We start from the raw sequence: 22,669 nt of genomic DNA on the forward strand, positions 1-22,669 counted from the left end.
TCTGCTGTTTCACTGCTACTGTCAAACTACAGACGTTATCACACAAGGTTGCACTGAAACTGGCACCATGTGAGTTTTTTTTTTCAACATGGATGTTTAATATGCTGGTCCACTGGGTTTAATTTTTCCTCAGATCCAAATGGAGAAGTTGGCCTCCCGTCATGCCATTTCGGAACTGTTTAACTGGATATCATTGATGGAGAATGTCATTGAGGAGAATGAAGAAAACCTCAAGAGTGCAGTGGGGTCAAATGTGATTCAGGACTATTTGCAAAAATACAAGGTAGTGGACTTCATACGGATTTCCTAGATTTATGACACTTTGTTTTTAAAGTGTATGATGTGGATTTTAATTAAAGGAAAATATGTAACAGCTGAATACATTATTTTATGCATTTCAAAAATATGAAAGGTTTGTTATTACTTTTTAGGGTTTTCAAATGTAGTCATATTTTTCTAGCTCCAAATACGGTTGCAATGGTATGAGATTTTCACGGTACGATAACCGTATCAGAAAATATCACGGCACTTCACTTACAATGACCCTTAAGGGAATGGAAACAAAGGGATTTGTTTGGTTGAACAAAAGCAAATGCATGTGGTAACTGTCAATTTTCATATATATCAATGTATACCATGAAACCGGTATACTAAATTTAGATGTTTAAACATGTTCACAATTACATCTTTGAGTATTTCTTGTACATCCTCTTACTAACCTTATTATTAAGGATGATGTAATGTAAGATGTGTGTATGGTAGTTATGAATCAGTGACTGTCATTTTAATTGTGAATCTACTTTTGTTTCCTCTTATTCAGGGCTTCAGAGTAGATCTAAGCTGTAAGCAGCTGACTGTGGACTTTGTCAACCAGTCGGTGCTGCAGATCAGTGGTCAGGATGTGGAGAGTAAGCGCAGTGATAAGACAGACTTTGCGGAGCGACTGGGAGCCATGAACAGGCGCTGGCAGGTCCTACAAGGCTGCATCAATGAGAGGGTGAGGCCATAGGCACTGACACTGTTAATGAAAGAATAACAGTCATTGCCATTTATTAGTGAAAAGTCAGGATGTAACAGTTTAATTTGTGTAAAATACTTGCAGATCCAGTTCCTGGAGAGCCTTTTGGAGATGTGGTTGGAGTATGAGAGCAGCGTTCAGACCTTGAAGTCCTGGATGGCGACTCAGGAAGAAAGTTTGAAGAGGAAACACCGCATAGAGGATTTAACATCTGTGCAGAACGCTCTCAAAGACTGCCAGGTAGGCTTCTCTTACTGTGCTAACAAAGAATCATCAAAACATGTTATACCCCTACATGCTGTTAGTATTACACCCTTCTGTGTCCATGTTTTTCATCATGTGAAAACTATTAACTTTTAGGAAATGGAAGAGTTGGTGAAGGAAAAAGAGAAAGAACTAGAGAGGGTTGAGGAGCAGGGCTGTGCCCTCGTCCAGAACAAGACCGATGAGGCCTGTGCTATTGTCATGGAGACACTCCAGGGTGTCAATCACACCTGGGCTAACCTGGACCACTTAGTAAGCTCGGATGTTCTCTTTCCACTCTATGTTTTTTATCTGTTAAACCCATCAATTCTTCTCTACTCTGCTCTTCCTTGTTCTATTGTTTTCTGTTCTGGCCTGGTCATAACAATTTACTGAATGTCACCATTTGTTTTTTTACTCCACCTTTAACAGATAGGGCAACTAAACATCAGTCTGAAGTCAGTGCTGGATCAGTGGAGTCTATACAAGCGGGCTTCAGAAGAGATTAATGGCTACCTGATGGAGGGAAGATACTCTGTATCTCGTTTCCGCCTCCTCACAGGCTCTCTGGAGGCTGTTCAGCTGCAGGTGCAAAGTCTGCAGGTATGTTGGCTGCCTGTCTTTGAGCTGGCCTGTAGTCATCCAGAGGAATTTGTTTACATTGATTACTTTAGTATGTGTTTCTGAAATCGTATTGCGATGGAGATAACATTTATATTATTTCATCAGGGGAATATTTCTAAATTAGGTAGTATACACAGTTTTATCTTTGCTGGTGAATTAAGCATGGCATTTATCTCTCACTTGTGAAGGACTTGCAAGAGGAACTGGAGAAACAGGAGAGCAGTCTGAGAAAGTTTGGTGCTGTGACCCACCAACTGCTGAGGGAGTGTCACCCTTCAGTGTCAGATTCTCTCAACAACGCCCTTAAGGACGTCAATGCAAGGTGATGTTAAAAAAAAGTACTATTGTACGCATGTTAGCTTTGACGTCACTGATTTGGGGGCAGCCATTTTTTAATTATTTTCATTATCCCTTACATTGCTGACTTATCCATGTCATATTTGCACCCAGATGGACTGGCTTATTGGAGGAGATTGCGGAGCGTCTGAGAAGCAGCAAAGCCTTGCTTCAGCTATGGCAGCGCTACAAGGAGCTTTATGAGCAGAGCTGCAGCAACATCCAGCTGCAGGAGGAAAAGACGGACCAGCTCCTCAAACTTGCTTGCAGCAAGGACATCGCTGACGAGGAAGTGACCGACTGGATCCAAGAATGCAGCGTGAGTGAGCCCACTGCTATGCCACTGTTGATTTATTTGATTTGTTGATTTATGCATCTACTTACAACAACTGGTGGGCCTTCCAATTGATGCATATGCTTTTTTCAATGTAGAATTTAGTTTTGTTTTTTTTGTTTTTGAATGAAAAAAAATGCTCTACAATAAATGTTATGGGTGCTTTGTCTTAGGAGGTCCTCCGAACCCAAGCTCCAGTGCACGCCTCCCTGCAGGTTCTCCAACAACTGGGAGATCAGCTGAAACAGCAGGTGGACATATCCGCAGCATCTGCCCTCCAATCAGATCACCTCTCTCTCACCCAACGGCTGGCTGCTGTGGAACAGGCCCTTACCAGACAACTCACCACACTGCAGGTAGAGAAAAAACATTTATGACAAATAGTTTTGACTCCAAGTCCATTTAAGTAGTCAGTTATTCAGTCAGTCATCAATTTTAAACTTGCTGACGTTCCTCCTTCCCACCAGACTGGAGTTCAGGACTATGAAACCTTTAACAACCAGCTGGATTCACTGGGGTGCTGGATAGTTGAAGCTGAGGAGGCTCTGAAGTTGCAAGATCCCAACGGCTCCACTGACCCGACAGTCATTCAAGACCGCATGGAGGAGCTCAAGGTTTTTTTTGGTTCTATTTTGTTTTTTTTCTTTTGTCAGTAAGTTAAAAGAAAAAAAATATATTGATTGACGTGAAAATGTACAATTTCTCTCTTCTCTTCCCACAGAGGCTCATGCTGAAATTCAGCAGTATGGCTCCAGAACTGGAACGTCTCAATGAGCTTGGTTACAGGCTCCCTCTTAACGATTCAGAGATCAAACGCATGCAGAACCTCAACAGGAGCTGGTCATCGGCCTCAGCACAAACCACAGAGAGATTCAGGTATAAAGATAAAAGATAGGGTGTATAAAAAAAAAAAATGCAAGCCTTTCCCAAAGGGGGTGGGACCATCCTAGACAGAAGTTAAAAACTAATGAGGATCAATTGATTGAATAACTGTATACATAAAAGTCTGGTGCAAATAAGCTTTAAAAAACACCATCGACGTGCAGTAAAAACCAATGTCTTATGTAACTGTGATGTTGGAATTGGTGAACCTGAATGTATGAATTGTATGTTTGGTTCCTTACAGCAAACTCCAGTCCTTCCTGCTGCAGCAGCAGACCTTCCTGGAGAAGTGTGAAACCTGGATGGAGTTCTTGGTCCAAACGGAAGAAAATCTGACAGTGGAAATTTCTGGGAACTTCCAGAGTTTGATGGAGCAGCTAAAAGCTCATGAGGTTAGAGTCCCTTTCAAGTTAAATACCCTGAAAGAGCTGCTTTTTATTTATTAATCATTAATCATCAATATGTTGTCTTCCAGTTATTCCAAGCCGAGATGTTCAGTCGGCAGCAGATCCTCCACTCTATTATTAGTGATGGACAGAGGATGTTAGAGCAGGGTCAGGTGGATGACAGGTAAAATCAACATGTTTCTCATCTAGTTTAATATTTTATCCAAATGGTACTCAGAGTAGAAGTCTATACTAACTATACTTTATCACCTCCCCTCCTGCAGAGATGAGTTCAACCTGAAGTTGGCTCTCTTGAGTAACCAGTGGCAGGGAGTAGTGCGGCGTGCTCAGCAGAGGCGGGGCATCATTGACGGTCTGATTCGCCAGTGGCAGCGCTACAGAGAAATGGTGGAGAAGCTGCGCAAATGGCTGGTGGAGGTCTGCCACCCTGCAGAAGCCATTCAGGCAGGGACAACAGTGCCTCTGCAACAAGCCCGCTCCATGCTGGATGCTGTCCAGGTACATAATGTTAAAGCTTAGAGACTACACATCTCAGATTTATCTAGATGGTGATGGACAAAAAAGACACACATTTTGAGTTTAGTCCACCCCATTAATCTCTCCAGAACAGTATATATCTTTGTCAGGGTTACTAAGAATTAACATACTGGGAATCCTGGCAAAAATTCTCTAAAATTAAAATCTTGGTCATTGAAGAGAGTGTAAACCTACCTGGAAAACATTGAGCTACAGCAGAGACAGATGCAGATTAGTGTGCCAAGGGGGCTTAACAAAACTCAATAGCTTCTCATTTATCTTGATCTGATAAACCCCGCTGAAATGATATTCCCAAAGAGGTAACTGTAAGAACTATTTACATATGTCGGTTGGGCAGAAGATTGACAGGTGTGTATGTGCTTTCTCATTCAGCTGAAGGAAAAGGTGATGCAGCATCAGCAGGGCAGCTACATCCTGACAGTGGAGTCTGGCAGACAACTGCTCCTGTCGGCTGATAGTCGGGCGGAAGTGGCCCTGCAGACAGAGCTTACTGACATCCAGGAGCGATGGAAACATGCCAGCAGCTGCCTGGACGAACAGAAGAAAGAACTTGCCACCTTGTTAAAGGTAAGTGAGAAAGATTGCCAGCAGCTTGTGGGGCACAGCGCACAAGCGGCACAAGCAGCTCTTACTTGTGGTCTACATTAGGAATGCCAAACATGTCCTAATAGATAAATGAATGAAAAAAACAAAACTATTATTTTGCTGTTTATTAGTAAGTGATATAATTCTGATGCAGTTGCAGCCATTGTTTGTGTCATGTGCAGGACTGGGAGAGGTGTGAGAGAGGTATTGGTGGATCACTTGAAAAACTTCGAGCCTTCAAACGGCAGCTCTCTCAGCCTCTTCCTGATCACCATGAGGATCTGCAAGCTGAGCAGATGCGCTGCAAGGTAACAACATACTTCATGATGAAGTGTGGTTTTTGGACAAAGCAAACTTTACATATCAATAACACAAATAATATTCAACATCCTGTTGGGGGACCTTGATTTAAGGAGTTCAGAATCAGTAATATTTGAATGAGTTTCCTCATCTGTTGAGCTGACTTTGAAATAAATTTAGTTGAATGTTGAATGTTTTTAATAATCTTACTTTTATTTCAATAACAGGACCTGGAGAACACGTTCGATGGCTGGAGTGGGGATCTGGCCCATCTGACTGTGCTGCGAGAGTCCCTGTCTTGCTACATCAGTGCAGAGGACCTGTCTGTCCTGCAGGAGCGAATTGAGCTGCTGCATCGACAATGGGACGAAATCTGCCACCAGGTACAGTGCACCAAACAGTTACTGTGCAGAGCTGATTTTCAGAATATACACAGTAGTATACTGCATTTCTGATCTACTGGAGCATTATTCAAATAAAACTAAGGACAATATTTCACTGTATCGTTATCTGATACGCTGATCTTGTCTCTGCAGTTCCTTTAGATACCAATCGGTGGAGCTGGTGTCAAACAAAATCACCAGACTTTGGTCTGGATAGTGTCAGTTAGCCAAAATCCTATACAGCTTACTATCATATGCATAAAAGACAGAATATTTATAACTAATGAGTTTTAGAAATGCAACTGAATCTCACTGAAGGAGAATGCTCAAACATTAAATTCACAGTATAATGAAGATAAAACAAGACAAGAAATGCACTTCTTTCTCTGTTTTTTGTCTCACATTGATTTGCACAGCTCTTAAAAAGCTGTAACCTGTGGATACAGAACGCACTATACCTCAGATTACTTGAACTTGAACTCAAAATGGCGCTTTGCTTTCTTTCAAAAGGAAATGCCCTGTCTAGAGCAGTTGCTCTGGTGTTAAACCACAAGGCCATCCTTTTTTTCAGAGTTGCATCCTGAGTAGAGCAGAAAAAATACACACACAGGAAACACACAGAAGCACACACTCGGTGCTTGATGCAAATTAATCAGTTATGGTGCTGTGATCTCCAACACTGCTTCCGTTTGAGACTTTTTGACATGAATGCTCTTTTGTTACAATTTAACATGCATAGATTGCTTGTTTTTATGCACTTTGCACAGTGATGCACTTAACTGAATATATATTGCTGTGCCTCTGCAGCTGTCTCTGCGCCGGCAGCAGGTGAGTGAGAAGCTGAATGAGTGGACTCTATTCAACGAAAAGTACAAGGAGCTCTGCGAGTGGCTTACCAACATGGAGAACAAGGTCTCCCAAAATGGAGACATCAGCATTGAGGAGATGATCGAGAAGCTCCGCAAGGTAAACAGACATATACAGTTAGTTATTTTCAGAAATTACCAAGCTGATCACCAAGTTGATGTCCCATTACATTGTCATTCTCATTCTGTCACTTTTAAATACATCATTCAAACTTTTAAATTGCCTTACACTGGTTCTGTTGCATTGTGACTCAGGACTACCAGGAGGAAGTCACTGTGGCTGAGGAGAACAAGCTGCAGCTGCACCAGCTGGGAGAACGCCTGGCCAGAGCCAGTCACAAGAGCAAAGCAGCTGAAATCGAACAAAAATGCAACAAAGTCAGGGACCGCTGGCAGCACCTCCTAGATCTCATTGGTGCCAGGTGAAAAGACCCACACTCACAGTGTATTGAGTAGCTTAAATGCTCCTTTAATTTGTTTTCTTCATTGATAGAGTATCTCACATTAGATTATACTGACAGTTAATTGATTTGTGTTAAAAGAGTGAAGAAGCTGAGAGAAACTCTAGTGGCTGTGCAGCAGCTGGATAAGAATATGAGCAGCCTTCGATCCTGGCTGGCCCACATAGAGACTGAGCTGTCCAAACCCATCACCTACGACTGCTGTGATTTTCAGGAGATTCAGAGGAAGCTTGATCTGCAGCAGGTAACATAATGTAGAGTGCAGTGCATAATATATATCCTATACTATATTGTATATTTTATATTATTGTAGCAATTCACAGTGAAGCTGCAATCTCAAATCAAATCTCTCCTTGCCTTATTTTTGCCTCACACACAGAGAAGCACTTACATAATGGGACTCTTTTGTGTTGTTATTATTTCTCTCGTTCTTGCTCTCCCTCCCTCTCTCCTTCTGTATCACTCATTTATTATTACACACATTCATTCTCCCTCTCCGTTTCTCTTTTCGCACCATTCAGGAGCTTCAGCGTGACATAGAGAAGCACAGTACAGGAGTGGCGTCTGTACTGAATCTGTGTGAGGTGCTTTTGCACGACTGTGACGCCTGCGCCACCGACGCAGAGTGCGACTCCATCCAGCAGGCAACTCGTAGCCTTGATCGCCGCTGGAGGAGCATCTGTGCCTTGTCTATGGAGAGGAGACTCAAGTAAGATGATCGAACAAAGGATAAAAACAACAAAAGTGGATAGTAGGGATGGAAAACAAGTCGTTGCTATTATTGTATGTAAATATTATGTTTTCCATCTGTTAGGATTGAGGAGACGTGGCGTCTATGGCAGAAATTCCTAGATGACTTTGCCCGATTTGAGGAGTGGCTGGCCACTTCAGAAAAGACTGCAGCTCTGCCCAACTCTTCTGGTGTACTATACACTGTAGCCAAGGAGGAACTTAAGAAATTTGAGGTATTGCAAAAGTATGCTGTGTTAACTATTAAAAACAGGACAGGACACATGGCCATTTATTTTATTTATTGACCCAAAAGAATGGTGCTGTTTATTAGTACTATATTAATAAAACCATGTTTCTGTAGGCCTTCCAGAGGCAGGTCCACGAAAGTCTAACCCAGCTGGAGTTAATCAATAAGCAATATCGCCGCCTGGCCAGAGAAAACCGCACTGACTCTTCCTGTCGTCTGAGGGAGATGGCTCATGATGCCAATCAGCGATGGGACAACCTGCAGAAGAGGGTGGCATCCATCCTTCGCAGGCTTAAGGTACATACATGATTTTTCTTTTATTGAAATCAAATCTCCTTCATGCATTTCTGAACTTTCTTCTCACTTTTATGTTAGATCGTAGCATCAGTGCTTCTTCCACTGTATGTTAAATCAATGACTAATGAAACGTATTATATACTACATACATTTATTTCTACATTGTACTATTGTACATGATCCTAACAGCAGTCTCTATTTCAACTGTGCAGCACTTTATTAGTCAGAGAGAGGAGTTTGAGACAGCCAGAGACGGCATCTTGGTGTGGCTGACAGAGATGGATCTGCAGCTGACCAACATCGAACACTTCTCTGAGTGTGACATTCAGGCTAAGATCAAACAACTCAGGGTAGGTTTGTCACAATAATGGTCTGAAAAGTATATATATATAGGTTTATTGTACCTTTGAGATTGTCTTGCACACAGATTGTGTTTCTTTTTATCTCTATAGCAAAGTAAGTGAGCTATAACAAAGACAAAAGTGGCAATCACCTCAAGTATTCTTACTATGGTGAAGAAGGCCTAAAGATGTATTAAGAAAGAATTTAAAATGTCTTGCTCTTGATATGTTTGGAAAACTAAAGAAAGACTTTATTACTTTATTCACTCACAAGGTTTTATGCTCATATCATATTGTATTATATTCTGATATTTTCCATTGTGAAGATGCAATGTGGAAGAAGGGTTATGGAGAAGGGGTGAGAGTAAATAAGTAAATTATTCTACTCACTCCTCCTCCTCCAAATAAACAACTGCTAATACAAGAGCAGCTGGATTGATGGATATTGCAAGATGACTTTCTCACAAGTCATACTGAACATTGAAATGATTAAATCAAATCAGGAAATTAACTGGGAAATCATAAATTGAGACTGTGAAAGACCCATTTGTTTAGCATGAAAACAGAATGAATGAAGATTTGTTTATCTGTTTTCTTCCTCCTTCGGCTCCCACAGTCATTCCAACAGGAGATCTCCCTCACTACAGCCAAGATCGAACACATCTTCCACCAGGGAGAGGCGCTGATAGAGAAGAACGAGCCTCTGGACGCAGCTGTCATCGAGGAGGAACTTGAGGAGCTGCAACGCTACTGCCAGGAAGTGTTTGGTCGAGTGGAGCGTTACTACAAAAAGCTCATTCGGCTTCCTGTAAGACCTGAGATTGAGAGCATAGCAAATATTTATATTTTTATTCATGCATGATTTCATAATCTATTCTGGCTTTATTCCAAACACCAAATAGGTGTAAAAATATTGTATTTTCAGCAGTAAAATCCTCAGCACATACCACATACATTATGTATACTTTTTCTTCAGCTTGCAGATGATGATACCGAAGTATCATACTCGGACCGAGAGCTGGAGCTGGACGAGCCTGGTGATTTGTCCAGCCTACCATGGGGCGAGCGTTTGGGGGATGGCTTCCTGTCACCTCTGCCCTCCTCCGGCCGCTCAGCCTCCCTGGCGGCCCAGTTCCGGACCGAGCGCTCTGGCAGGGACACCCCAGCCAGCGTGGACTCCATTCCCCTGGAGTGGGACCACGACTATGACCTGAGCCGCGGGCTGGAGAGCGCCAGCAGGGCCCTGAGAGAGCAGCAGAGTGAAGAAGGAGACTTCCTTCAGCGGCCTGCCTCATCCTTGTCAGGTTAGTTTCCAAACACACACAGAAAGTTGAAGAGATAACTGAGACTTTTAAGATCTTGTGATTTAGAATGATATTGTATGGGTATGGTGGCTATTTTTGAGATGTAGAAAATGCAGAATGTTTAAGTGAGAAGGGCTCCCAAATCCTTCGACCTGTGATTCCTAAAGCAGTGTCTAGTTGCCACATCTTGTCACGGGTTGTGTCTTTTGGTTGTGCTCAGTTCAACCAAAGATGATTTTCGTTGTTTCACTTGAATAATTGTTAATAATTGAACTGTCTAGTTCATCTTGTGTACCCCATCAGTTCAGCTCAATGTACTTGAGCAAAACACTTGAAGTTGAACAGTACTAAGGTGGCCGACTTTGACCTCTGCTCTTCCTGAGGAGGGGGAGAAGTCCAAATTTTCCAACAGTAACCAAATGTTAGCAAGGCTATATAACTTCATTCATTCATTCATATTTTAGCCATGGACTAAGGAGTATTTGCTAATACTTGACATGGTTATTTTAGATGCTGTAGGGGTAAGGTTTGTCACACAACATTTTGTCAATGCAGTTTAATTTCCTTTGAATGGCAAACTTCATCTATCTGGTGGTGCATCACACAAGGTTAAAAACAGCAGATAAATTCAGGCTAGTCAGTTCACAGAGTCAAACATTGTAATACCCATTGCTGAATGTGTGTACTGTATAATGTGTCTTCCAGATGTAGTGATCCCAGAGAGCCCAGAGGCCTATGTTAAAGTTACAGAACAAACACTGAGGTCCTCTACTGGTAGGCAACAGCAGACCCCAGCATGCCACAAGTGTTTGGGGCCAGAAATAACAGCTGATTGACACCACACTTAGAGCCTATTCACTTTGATTTGTGTTGATTTCCTCTCTTATACACACTTTGGGCACAAAATGTAACCAATGGCAATACTTTCTAACACTGGGTGATAGGGTTAATTCCATTTTTATTTCTTCAATTAATTGGTTCTGCTTTGGTTTCTAATTCAGCAGAACGGAAATGGAATTCATCCTAACCCTTCTTTCTAACTGGCTTTCTTACTTTTGTTTGACTTGCAGTGTGCTGTGTAGTTAACCTCTTCAGATTATTTTAATGTGCATGTTGTTTTATTGTCACAGTGAACAAGTCTGAACTTCTTGCTGAAGGGATTGCAGATTTGTTTGAATTAAACTTTTTCATAGGCCCTGTTTACACAGAGGCACATTGCGCCAGAAAAAAAGCTTTTTGAACTCTGTATTTCAAATGAAGGATGCGACTCCTAATGCAAGGAAATGCTGCAATGATCAAAATGCAACGGGCACCATGTGACAAGTGTAAAGGAAACCAATCTGTTTTCCTGTCTACTTCTTTAAGCTCATTATTTGCTCTCCGCATGTTGTGTTTCTCTGTGTGAACGGGGCCTTATCTCGTATTTTTGGCAAGAATATTTCAAGTAAGCATTATGATACAGTATTTGATAATAATCTGTGAAGATGACAAGTTAATGTTGTGTCCACAGGGGAAGTTCCCTCTACGGACTCTCACATTCACCCTCTGGATGCCAGCCGTTTCCTCCTGCAACAAACGGACAACAGCCGCAGTCGCACACCTACAAGCGCAGAGCTGGACACCTCGTATATGGGATATGTATGTGTTACTCTTGAATGTGTTACTCTTAAATGAGGCCCAAAAAAAGCTTCAGACAGTATTTTTCTAACCAAACTGTACATAAAGTGATAGTTGATTCTGTTTTGTCTGTTTATATGCAATCTAACCACCAACACATGGGTATAAGACTTAAAAACTAATGTTTAGTTATGTTTTTAAATAATGTCCAGTCATATTTTGTTAGCTTACCACTGGCCAATGATACTACTTTGACCTTTAGAGTACTCACTTGATTACCCGGTTTACAAAATCTTTGCCATAAGGTTGAAATGTATATCCTATCCTGAGATATATGTACAGATTGTACAAAATAGTACCTGTAACCTGACATGCATCCATTGTGCAGATGCGGCTGCTGGGTGAGTGTCGGGGCAGTATTGACACAGTGAAGAGGATGGGCGTCGAGCTGAAGGAGGAGGAAGACGCAGTGTCTGGACTGGCAGATCCCAGTAGCTCAGAGTCCCAGACATCAGGTAGTACTGTACAACACTGCAAACTACCCTGCATGCATATTTATTACATTACTATACATTTAAATGGATCTATATGAAAAGAAAAAGCTTGAATGTGTAAATGTTGCAGTACTTTTATCTGGTGGGATACATCTCTTATGAATTCAGCTTACTTAGGATATCTTTTTTTCTTTTGCACCCCGCAATTTAGGAGTGATTGAGCGCTGGGAGCTCCTGCAGGCTCAGGACCTCAGCAAAGAGATGCGCACAAAGCAGAACCAGCAGCAGTGGCAGCAGCTGAACTCTGACCTGAACAAAATTTGGACGTGGCTGGGAGAGACGGAGGAAGAGCTGGAGCAGCAGCAGAGGCTGGACCTCAGCACAGACATCCAGACGATAGAGCAGCGCATCAAAAAGCTCAAGGTATTATTTTCTTTTTGGTAATACCTTTGCATGGTATGTTGCAAGTCCTTATGTTGGTTCCTTCTATTGTTGTGTTACATCCTTTGTGCGTTGCTCTGGATGACTGCATTCTTTACCTGTAAAATGTAATTGTCTGTCTACAGGAACTGCAGAAGGCATATGACAAACGCAAGGCTATTGTGCTGTCCATCAACCTGTGCAGTGCTGAGTTTGTGCAGTCAGACACAACAGAGTCCCGAGAGCTGCAAGCCAAACTGAAAGACATGAACAACCACTGGGACAAACTGGGCAGCTCACTGGAGGAGTGGAGGTCTTCATTACAGGAAGCTCTCATGCAGTGTCAGGTAGGTGCCAGTGGTCATCGTGACAGGGTGCAGTTGTTCTGAATGTGAGATTGTTTTCATAGAGCCGTATTCATGCAGTTCTCTAATCTCTATTTTCCCGATTCCACATCTGACAATCAGGACTTCCATGAGATGAGCCACGGTCTGCTTCTCTGGTTGGAAAACATCGACCGTAGGAGGAATGAGGTGGTTCCCATTGACCCCATCCAGGACAGTGACACCCTCCACGAGAATCATAAAGCACTTACGGTACAGAACTATGATCTATACAGTGCATGAATATTATGTATATAAATATAAGAACGATTAGTGATATTTTGGTTCATATTTTAACACATAAAAACTTTTTTGGGTCCTCATCCTACACCTACAGTATCTTGTCTTTCCAGTTACCAGTTACCCTCTATTGGTCAGTAATTAATAATATCTTAATTATCTTAATTGATGATATCTTTGGGTATATTACACATTATTCGTATAACATTTTACTGTAACATGGGTTACTCTTTTGAATTACTCACTGAATCATGAATAAATAGTATATTTTGACCAAACACTTCATTTAAGAGGGGTCGAAGGTCACAAAGCTCGACACTAAGAGTTATGCTGATTAAGCACTATGGTAAAAGTACCCTAGCACCTATTTCAGATACATGAGGACTGTATGAACAATCCTGTTCTCCTGCTGTTTTAGAATTCATGTCTCAAATTCCCAATCCCCACAGCAAATCCGCCAGGAGCTGCTGGACTCCCAGCTCAAAGTGGCCTCGCTGCAAGACATGTCCCTCCAGTTGCTGGTCAACTCTCAGGGCAGCGACTGCCTGGAGGCCAAGGAGAAGGTTCATGTTATTGGGAACCGCCTCAAACTGCTGCTAAAGGAAGTTACCCGAGACCTCAGAGAGCTGGCCAAGATTCTGGACATCACAAGCAGTCAACAGGTAGATCTTCACTTACTATATACCTGTGCAGTGTTACCTGTACCCCCTGATACTTGTGTATGTGGTTACAGTTTTTAATGTTATAGATTTTACGTTTTTGTTGAGATTTTTAATTTAGGTTTACAGGGATTTACACGAGTGTGGAAGACATTTTGCAGATTTTCCTTAGAGAATGCCTGTTACAGAGTTTTTAAAAGTCATTTTAAGGTTTTGATATTAACTATGAAACGGAAGACGTCAGATTTGGTTATGCTCCCTTTGTCAGGATCTGTCATCTTGGTCATCTGCTGACGAGCTGGACACGTCCGGTTCTCTCAGTCCGTTGTCAGGAAGGAGTACACCAAGTCGACGACGATCGGTAACGTATATGTGTACCTGTACATGCCGCTGTATGAGAAGCCAGGTGTTCGGTTACCCCTCTGAGACAGCGCATACACTAACTTGTGCCCCAAATGCCCGTTGAAAGCCATATTCACCCCTGTCATCCCAAGATCTCTCCTCACACCTTTCTACGCCTTCACAACCTGCTCTACACTTCCTCCCTCTGAATTCTGAACTTTTTTCCAGCCTTTTACTCTTCTTGCATGTTGTGTATTTCCCAGAGCAAATTCCTGCAAGACAAATGGGGAATTCCTCCTCTTTTCTTAACTTAATTTCAGTTCTGCCCTAGCTGTCACCTTTTCACTTTTTCCAGTATTTGATAAAAATATCCTGCACAAATCTTTTTCCCCCAATAGACTTTCCTCTAATCTCTTAATGCTCCCTGTAGTGTTGTTCTCAGGAATACTGGCTATCATGAAACTGCTAAATGTACAAAAGAAGCATAAAAACTGTGGTTTTATGATGTAGAAAGCATGACATTATAATTGTTTTGTATTGTAGAAAAATGAGAATATTTGCATCAGTACTGATTCATTACGTATCTAAATATCAGTCCAAATAAGCCTGTCACTGCTTATATTTTGTGTATGTTACCAAATGTCACTGTTATCAAAGAAATTCATGCATCACATTGCATAATTTGTAGCTTCATATTTGCAATCAGTTTGTTGCACTCACAAGCCGAAGCACTTCAAAGTAGTCGTGCACTTTGAAAAGCCAGATTCCTTATTATCACGAGTTACAAAATCTACCTTCACATATGATTTTGTTGCTGCTCTTCTTTCATTTTGGGATTTTCTTCTCATCGGTAGCTTTGTCTTGATTTGCCTGGACTGAAACATACTTTCTTTCTTTTACCCCCCGCCCCCCCCTGTTCATTGCAAACAGCAACGGGGCAAATGTAGTCTGTCACAGCCTGGACCCTCTGTGAGCAGTCCACACCACAGGTACCTTTCTGTTGGTTTCTAGCACACCCAGAAGATAATGGAACTCATCAGCCCATGATGCACTTGGAGGCCGATTCATGCTTTCTAATCCTCCCCCAACAACAGCTGTGTTTTTACAGAATAATAAAATCCTAATTCCAGTTTTTGATACCAGATTAGCAGCTCATGATAGTGAATTCCATCATCTTCTGTAAGTCTAGACGCTCTGTGTAGGCTCGTGATGAGGTGCACTGCAGACGACACATCCTTGATAAGAGTTTCACAAGCGATGGTGCAAGGCCTCTTCTCCGCCAATGTCCTTGGCTGCTTGATATCGCTAACCAGAGCATTTCTTACATATAACACAAATATTTCTCTATATCTAACACTCCCTCGCTGTTACTGAGCACACACCCTTTTTCTCAAATTGCCGAGCCAGTAAATGTCTGCAATGAACAATGCAAAGGCTGCAGTTTCTCTTTCTCTCTCGCTCTCTCTCTCGTGTGTGTGTGTGACATTTCTTCTTCTGCTGCTGCTATCTCACCGACTATCCACCATCTCTCCCCCCCTCAGTCTGTCATCTGTGAGTCTCAGGTCTCCATTTGTGAAGTGGTAAGGGGCACCATGGGTAACAACGCAGCACAACCTGAGTTTAAATCATACATCACTAATGTCCATGCATTCCCGGACTCAGTTATCGCTTTAATTAGAAACTTTTTGAGACTACTGCAGGCCTGTTTTCTCTTTTCTCTCAGTCAATCCATTGTTTTTTTTTTTACAGTAGGTAGGTGTGAGTAAGCTTCTTTACAATAATTCCCTTTTGCTGACCGTGGCTTCTAACCATTGAGGCTAAAGGAAGACTGAGGGTGATGGTGACCGTAAATGATTAAATATAAATGACACTTTGGGAAATACACATACAGTATTTGTTTTCTTGCTGGGAGTCTTTGTTCAAGCTGGGAAACAGGCCAGCCATTTCCCCCTCCTTACAGGCCTTATGCTAAGCTAGGCTAACCACCTCCTGGCTAAAGCTTCCTATTTAAACAACGTCTCATCTAACTTTCAGCAAGAAAGCAAATTAACATATTTACCAAACTATTCCTAAGCTGAGGAAAAGCTTTTCTAAACTAACTTGTCAAAGAGGCTGTTTATAATTGCTATGCTCTTCTTGCCTCGGCATGCTTTGCATTTTTCAACAGGACACAAACTTTCAAAATGTCCTTTTAAAAACAGTATCTGATTATTCAGCTGATACTTGCAGCATGCATTTTGTCTTTTATCCTTATATCCTTTTCAAAGTAATGCAAGCTTACATCTTAAATGTATTTGTCTGGTGCAGGATTGTACAGTATGTATGTTTTTGTGACTGTCGTTGTAACTGTTTCAGTCTCAGTCAGCATGTAGATCACAGTGTGAAACCAACATGTGTCCCAACATTGCTTTGAACCATGTTGGCGATGTCGTTCAAACACAGCATGGTGCTTATAAGCACTGTCATGCAGTTCCCCTGTCATTGAACTGAACTTATTTGGATTGAGAATTGGTAGAAAACACAGAAACAATGAAGCCTAAGGAGAGGATATTAAATTACAGAGCAGTTCAACTGAAGTTTGTTTATTGAGTTGTACTAATTGAACTAGACCAGTTTATTTTTATGAACAGAAAATAAAAAATGTTGCCAATGTAATGTGATAACACAGGTCTGAAATTAGGAATTCAGATGACAAAACATCTTTGTTTTTGTTGTTATTGATCGATGTGAGTAACTAAATTGAGTAACTGTACTGTGTTGTGAATGCTTGTGTGTGTGTGAGCAGGTCTCACAGCGACGCTGGATCCGTTTCCTTCCCTTCTGATTCGGGGACTTCATCGGTTCGTCGGTCCTCATTTCTGCGGCGCGTCCTCTGGGTCGCGCTGCCTCTCCAGCTCTTCCTGCTCCTGTTAGTGGTCCTTGCCTTCCTGCTGCCAATGACTGAGGAGGACTACTGTTCTCAGTCCAACAACTTTGCTCATTCCTTCTACCCGATGCTCAGCTACACTAACGGACCGCCTCCTGTGTAGGCTGGCTGTAAGAGCGTTACCTTTCAGTATTCTTGCATCAGTATGACTTGAATTTGCATCACGTTGATATCCTTAAAAAGGTCAATCATGTTTGAGGAAAAACTGATCTTGGTCATCCATTTGAAAACAGCTGCCATCTGCAGTTAATCAACCTCATGTGTAGCACATAGGATCAAGCATCTCACTATGTTACTCTGCGTAATGCTGTCGATTAAGGAATTTGGTGTAACAAAACTGAAGACACTGTTTTTTCCCACAGTGGACATTGGAGGATGAATGAATTAAAGATCAACTCAGCAGCATATAGATCTGTCAGTTGATAGCACCAAAGTTAAATGCTGAAATAATAGCCTGTGTATTTGCTTGTAACTCAAACATTTGTAAAGAAAAAAACAAAAAACATTTAATATATCTTACATTGCAATTATTTTTTTACCTGTATTTTTGGCATGCAGTTCTGACCGTTGCTTTTATTTACTGACGTCCTTCATTGTGTCCATTTTTAACTTGAATTACATCGATTCATGTAAGATTCCTTTAAGCCAAGTCGTGTTTTAATATCAAAGCCAGACACATTTCAAGAGTTTAACCTTTAATATCAGTCACCCATGGTCTTTATACATTTCACGGTTTTATTTTTTAAACAAAATATAAGATATGACTTTATGATTGAGAAATATGACATATAGAACTATTGTATATTTTGTATGACTGTTAGTTCGGTATCACATGTATAACAGTCTAGGATTATTTAACATGTGTATATAATGGTTAAAAGAACTGATAAATATGAAAATGTATGTATATGCGACTATCAAAAACAATGAATGCCAAATCCTCATGTTGATATTTGTCTTTTTATTTGAGGTTTTTGTGATTGTGATTGTTTTAGTGTCTAATATGTGTTCAGTGAATCATATATACTGAGCTTTTGCTGAAAACACAAATAGAAAAACATGGTTTTTGATACATTATTAGATTATGTATAAGTTCTATTTTCATACACCTTTTAGACCACCATAATACATTTACATGTTAAGTACAGTTCGGCATAAGTGTAATGTGTAATCTAGGCTTCACAAAGGGGAACTGCATCCCCTGGATAAGCAGACCTGCAGGAAGTAAGATCCAGGGAGGAGCTGTCGGGCAAGTCCTGGATTTGAGGGAGATGAGGCCTCTGGTGAGTTGGGCAGTGCCAGGGCATATTAACGTGATGATGAAGGTGGTGATGGTGATGAGGAGAGTGAAGAAGGGTCTCAAGTGATTTGATGATTTCATAATTTGGAAGAGCCAGGGCTGCGGCGTCCAGACCCAACATCTGGGAAACAACCATTCGGAAATCCACCAACTGGACAACACAGAGAAAAAAAAAGAAAACAACAGGAGTTTGATTTAAACTGTACAACCTCTTTCTATGTTCAGGTAAACAAAACTTTTCATATGAATCGTTCTTTCACCTCTCTTTCCCTGTCAGACATCTGTGTCAGGCTCTGTCTGAGGGAGTTGAGTTGCTGCTGGTCCTCTCTAGTCTTCTTCTCTTGGCTCTGCAGGTCTGAGCTCACTGTGTTCAGCTTCTTCTCCACCTTGGCCTTCCCGTCCACCAGCTGATCCAGCTTCTTTTTCTGCTCCTGCACGGTCTGACTCTGTTCCATGACTTTCAACTTGGCACGTCAGACAGAGGTATTCAGTGAAGCAACTGTTATTCAACGGCTTTATTTCTCTTGATACTTAAAAAAATATATACACTGTTGTTTTCAGAAACAACATGCTTTACAAAATAAGTGCAAAGTTACAAAGCATTACCCCCTCCTTTTACAAATAAAGACACAAATGTATGATGAATTATGGGGTGAAAATGCCTCTGGATTTATTTTTTGGGGTCTGAACCCCTCTCCCCTCTACCTTGAGCTCATTGGTGTGGGACAGCTGGGCCTTGAGCTCAGTGTTGGACAGCTTGGTAGCCTTCAGCTCCCCTTGGAGACGCTCCAGTTTTTTCTGCAGCCTCCTGGCCTCCAGGTTAGCATCGTCTCGTTCCACAGCCAGCGCTGATCGGCTCCTCTTCTCATCCTCCAGCTCTGACACCTTCTTCCTCAGGAGCTGGATGTGGAGCCCTTTGCTCTCTAGTTGGTCTTTCTGCGACTTAAACTGTTGGAAACAGGCCTTTTTTGATTACAGGCAATCACTGGTCATGTCAACAGATAGGATCTTTATAATGATCATAATTGTAATATCTAAATATAATAAAACTGACAGTAATTTCCAGTGATAACACCACTATCTATCTGTGTAACCTACCTTTCGCTGTAGACTATAGGTCAGACTTTTGCTCTCAACCAAAGCAGTTGTCTCCTGTTTAACAAGCTGCTCCGCACGTGACAGGATGAGTTTTAGTCTCATGTCGAAGCCGAGATCCACAGCAATACTGTCAACCTTCATTGTCTCTGACAGCTGTTCCAGAAACTCTTCATACTGTTAAAGAAAAGTCAAATGGATATATCTTTCAGGGCTAAGGATAATTCTCTAATTTAAATGCTTTCATAACACAGTTACATGTCGCTGTGACCTCTTCCCCCCTGCTATGACCTTACTCACATGCTGTTTGCTGTGTCTCAGCCCGTCACGATGCACGTCAGCTGCCAACAGCTCAGTCTCCAGACCTTGCAGCCTCTCCCTCAGGTCCTGGACTTGCTGCTCTGCAAGCTGAGCCCTCTGCAGTGCACTGTGCTGGAGCTCCGTCTGCTCGCTCAGTTCCTCAGAGACATGAACCAGCCTGGCCTCTATCTCTGACAAAGACTACCTCCAAAAAAAGGATGCAAGCATTTAGACTAGGAGTGTGAAAAGTGTTGGAAAGTAACTAAATACATTTACTGTAGATTTTTTAGGTACTTGTACATTACGTGAGTATTTTAATTTCATGCAACTTTATCCTTTTTACCCCACTGCATTAATCTGACAAATGTAGTTACTAGTTTATTTGCAGATCAATATGTAAACCTATAATAAACGACATTATAAATAAATGTAATCGCCCAACAGTGTATAAAATGAGTAAAAGTAGCTCTTGCTTAAATGTTAATGCATTAGAAAGAACAATAGTCTTCCCCTTGTAAATGAACTTGTACCTAAACTATTTACTAGTCTTCTGACCACTCAAGGTGCTTTTACACTACTTGTCACATTCACACAGACATTCATACACTGATGGCAGAGGCTGCAATCATTTCAACCACATTCACATTCTTCATTTATGATTCCTCACCTTATTGCAGAGATCATCCAGTCTGTGTAAAACATCTCTCTCTGTGGGCAGGATGACATTCTCAGACTTTTCCTGCAGCAGGTGTGCCACCTTTTTCAGGAACATCTGTAGTTTCTCCTCAGCTGCCTGGGTGTCACCTTGGCTTGACTGCAGCTTTCTCTCTAGCTCCTCCGCCTGTCTCTCCAAACAATGAGACTCTCGCCTAGCTGCCTCTATGACTCTCTTGCTGGCGTCAAGCCTCTCCATTAGGGTTCCCCTCTCCAACTCGACACTCCTCCTTCCCACCACCAGCCCGTCTAACTCCTGGAAGAGGTTAAAACACCACAAAGAGTCACACCTAACAATGCTGCCAAATATTCTATGCAATATTTACTGTAATATGTTCTATAAAACAGTGTTTTTGTACTACGCTATGTGCCTCTGCAAGTTGCTCCCTGGGGAAAAATAGAGTATTTTTAATTTAATTGAATGTCCTGGAGGAAATTTCATGCAGGCCCTAATGGTTTACTGCAGAACTGCACACCAGAGCTGTAGCTAAGACACCAAGGTCATGTCCAATATATATATTTTGGAGGGGTTTGGTTTTATCAACCTAGGAGGAGTATACATCACACAGTTATACATACACAGGGAGGGTATTTAAGTTTTATCAAACCAACAAAAAATAGATGAAAGTTCCATGAGTTACTCAATTTACACAACCACATCCACAATATCACTGGATAAGCTTTAAAAATACAAAACTGAAAAACAAATTGAGACTTTTCCTTTGGTGTCTGGCCAGAGTTTTGTGTGGTATATTATGTAATGTCAACAAAATATACTTTAAACTTAAGTGAGGAGAGTTTAGGAGCAGTGTGGGTACCTCCTTGAGTGAATCAAGTGCTGCTGCACTGCTCGCAGCCTTTCTCCTCTCTCGGTCCAGCTCTGCCACCAGCCTCAGCACCGTCTCTCTGCTGGCTTTACACTCCACCTCACTGGACTTCACACTCTCCTCCATAACAGCAATTCTCATCTTCAGCCTCTCCTTCTCATGAGACTGATCATTTAAAAATAAAACATAAAAGAGTTACTTTCAATTCTATAGTAGGAAAGTTTACCATTTATGTCTATTTGAATGTAAATTAAAGGTAAACTTGGTTAAGAAGATGCCAACATTTGGTGCAATTAACTCATACCTACTCACACATATGTGCCATAAAGAAAGGTCAGATTAGTTAATTTTGTGTTAGCATACCTCATCAGAGCTTTCCATAACTTCCATAATTAGAAGAGTTGCAGGGGAAGTGAATACAGTAGAGACTAGTCTCTGTTTTAAGAAGTCTCCTGGCAACACCAAACACAAGCTTCACCGGGCTCCACCAGAGGGGGTGCTGTAGCTGAGAAGGTGACACCTACAGTCTTTATCAATTACCCCCAAAAAAACCTATTTAGAAACAAATTAAATGTAGTGTAGATTATTTTACAGGTCAAGCATTAAATAAAAGCATGAAGATGTAAATGACACCTTATTACTGTGCAGTCATCTATCATGTCATGAGGTGCAAGGCACGATGGTAGATGCCACTTGGACAGTTCATTACTTTTTGCATTTTGCGTAATTCATAAAGGATGAGTCTCACCTGAGAGTTGGATTTGTGGAAACATTAATAAAATGACAGACACATTTAATAGTTGACTATAAACAATAACCTAGTGTGGTGTTTCCGGACCTTTCCCAAGCAAAGAATTTAAGAAAAGTCAGAAAAGATAAACCATTTTGTTCACTACAAGGAGGACAAGGAGGCCTCTACCTGGGTCTGAACAACTAGCCTAGGAACCATTTTATACCTTTACTGGAAATAAGAGGAGAGAGAATAAATATATAAATAAATATTGAATTGAATAGATATAGTGGTGGTCAGCAGTCTAACCCTATAAGTGATGTTTGACATAACTCATATAATATAAACCTTAATGTGTTTATTTTAGGGTCACACAGAAAAACATACGGATAGAGGTATTTTAATTTAAAAAAAATAAATAGATAAAAAAAAAGAGCAGTACTTGACATGCCTTCAAGTCAGAGTTGTTTTTTTATTTCATTAAAAAATACAATCATAGTCAGATATAATTTAACAAACAATAACATTTCAGATAGCAGAATAAATCACATAAAGTATATATATATATATATACACTAACACACGATATACAGTACATAGGCATAAGGGGTCAGTTCATCATACAATAAGAATAAAGGATTATTATTATATTTATTTATTTATGATTATTATTATCATAGAATATATCCTTGTAACAGTTTATAAATCTTTTTTTAATTGTTTAT

The 22,669-nt window shown here is 41.1% G+C and overlaps 2 protein-coding genes across 3 annotated transcripts in view; one reads left to right on the plus strand and one right to left on the minus strand.

Moving 5' to 3' along the window:
• The window catches only part of syne1b (spectrin repeat containing, nuclear envelope 1b), a 79,455-nt gene extending 61,562 nt beyond the window's left edge, over positions 1-17,893 (plus strand). The window contains exons 111-145 of one of the 2 annotated variants that reach the window (XM_083924088.1): positions 134-283; positions 821-997; positions 1,103-1,258; positions 1,379-1,534; positions 1,694-1,864; positions 2,074-2,207; positions 2,336-2,540; positions 2,729-2,911; positions 3,023-3,169; positions 3,277-3,431; positions 3,682-3,829; positions 3,913-4,007; positions 4,108-4,342; positions 4,754-4,948; positions 5,149-5,274; positions 5,494-5,649; positions 6,457-6,615; positions 6,771-6,937; positions 7,058-7,220; positions 7,498-7,685; positions 7,791-7,941; positions 8,070-8,252; positions 8,465-8,602; positions 9,210-9,401; positions 9,570-9,897; positions 10,603-10,671; positions 11,408-11,535; positions 11,903-12,029; positions 12,220-12,431; positions 12,575-12,775; positions 12,896-13,024; positions 13,501-13,713; positions 13,979-14,071; positions 14,983-15,041; positions 16,838-17,893. In XM_083924088.1, coding sequence (XP_083780214.1) covers positions 134-283; positions 821-997; positions 1,103-1,258; positions 1,379-1,534; positions 1,694-1,864; positions 2,074-2,207; positions 2,336-2,540; positions 2,729-2,911; positions 3,023-3,169; positions 3,277-3,431; positions 3,682-3,829; positions 3,913-4,007; positions 4,108-4,342; positions 4,754-4,948; positions 5,149-5,274; positions 5,494-5,649; positions 6,457-6,615; positions 6,771-6,937; positions 7,058-7,220; positions 7,498-7,685; positions 7,791-7,941; positions 8,070-8,252; positions 8,465-8,602; positions 9,210-9,401; positions 9,570-9,897; positions 10,603-10,671; positions 11,408-11,535; positions 11,903-12,029; positions 12,220-12,431; positions 12,575-12,775; positions 12,896-13,024; positions 13,501-13,713; positions 13,979-14,071; positions 14,983-15,041; positions 16,838-17,081 — 5,733 coding nt within the window. In that variant the 3' untranslated portion in view covers positions 17,082-17,893. The remainder of the gene's footprint in view (positions 1-133; positions 284-820; positions 998-1,102; positions 1,259-1,378; positions 1,535-1,693; positions 1,865-2,073; positions 2,208-2,335; positions 2,541-2,728; positions 2,912-3,022; positions 3,170-3,276; positions 3,432-3,681; positions 3,830-3,912; positions 4,008-4,107; positions 4,343-4,753; positions 4,949-5,148; positions 5,275-5,493; positions 5,650-6,456; positions 6,616-6,770; positions 6,938-7,057; positions 7,221-7,497; positions 7,686-7,790; positions 7,942-8,069; positions 8,253-8,464; positions 8,603-9,209; positions 9,402-9,569; positions 9,898-10,602; positions 10,672-11,407; positions 11,536-11,902; positions 12,030-12,219; positions 12,432-12,574; positions 12,776-12,895; positions 13,025-13,500; positions 13,714-13,978; positions 14,072-14,982; positions 15,042-16,837) is intronic. The other variant, XM_083924087.1, reaches the window with a different exon arrangement.
• Positions 17,894-18,150: 257 nt separating this feature from the next.
• Positions 18,151-21,595, minus strand: ccdc170 (coiled-coil domain containing 170; the record flags this gene model as incomplete). Its single annotated transcript, XM_083924541.1, has 8 exons — positions 18,151-18,429; positions 18,539-18,742; positions 18,984-19,226; positions 19,377-19,550; positions 19,674-19,874; positions 20,341-20,643; positions 21,206-21,379; positions 21,578-21,595. The coding sequence occupies 8 exons, from the start codon at positions 21,593-21,595 to the stop codon at positions 18,151-18,153; spliced, it is 1,596 nt and encodes a 531-aa protein (XP_083780667.1).
• Positions 21,596-22,669: the final 1,074 nt, after the last annotated feature.

This window comes from Echiichthys vipera (genome assembly GCF_963691815.1).
Source record: "Echiichthys vipera genome assembly, chromosome: 12".
NCBI lineage: Eukaryota > Metazoa > Chordata > Actinopteri > Perciformes > Trachinidae > Echiichthys > Echiichthys vipera.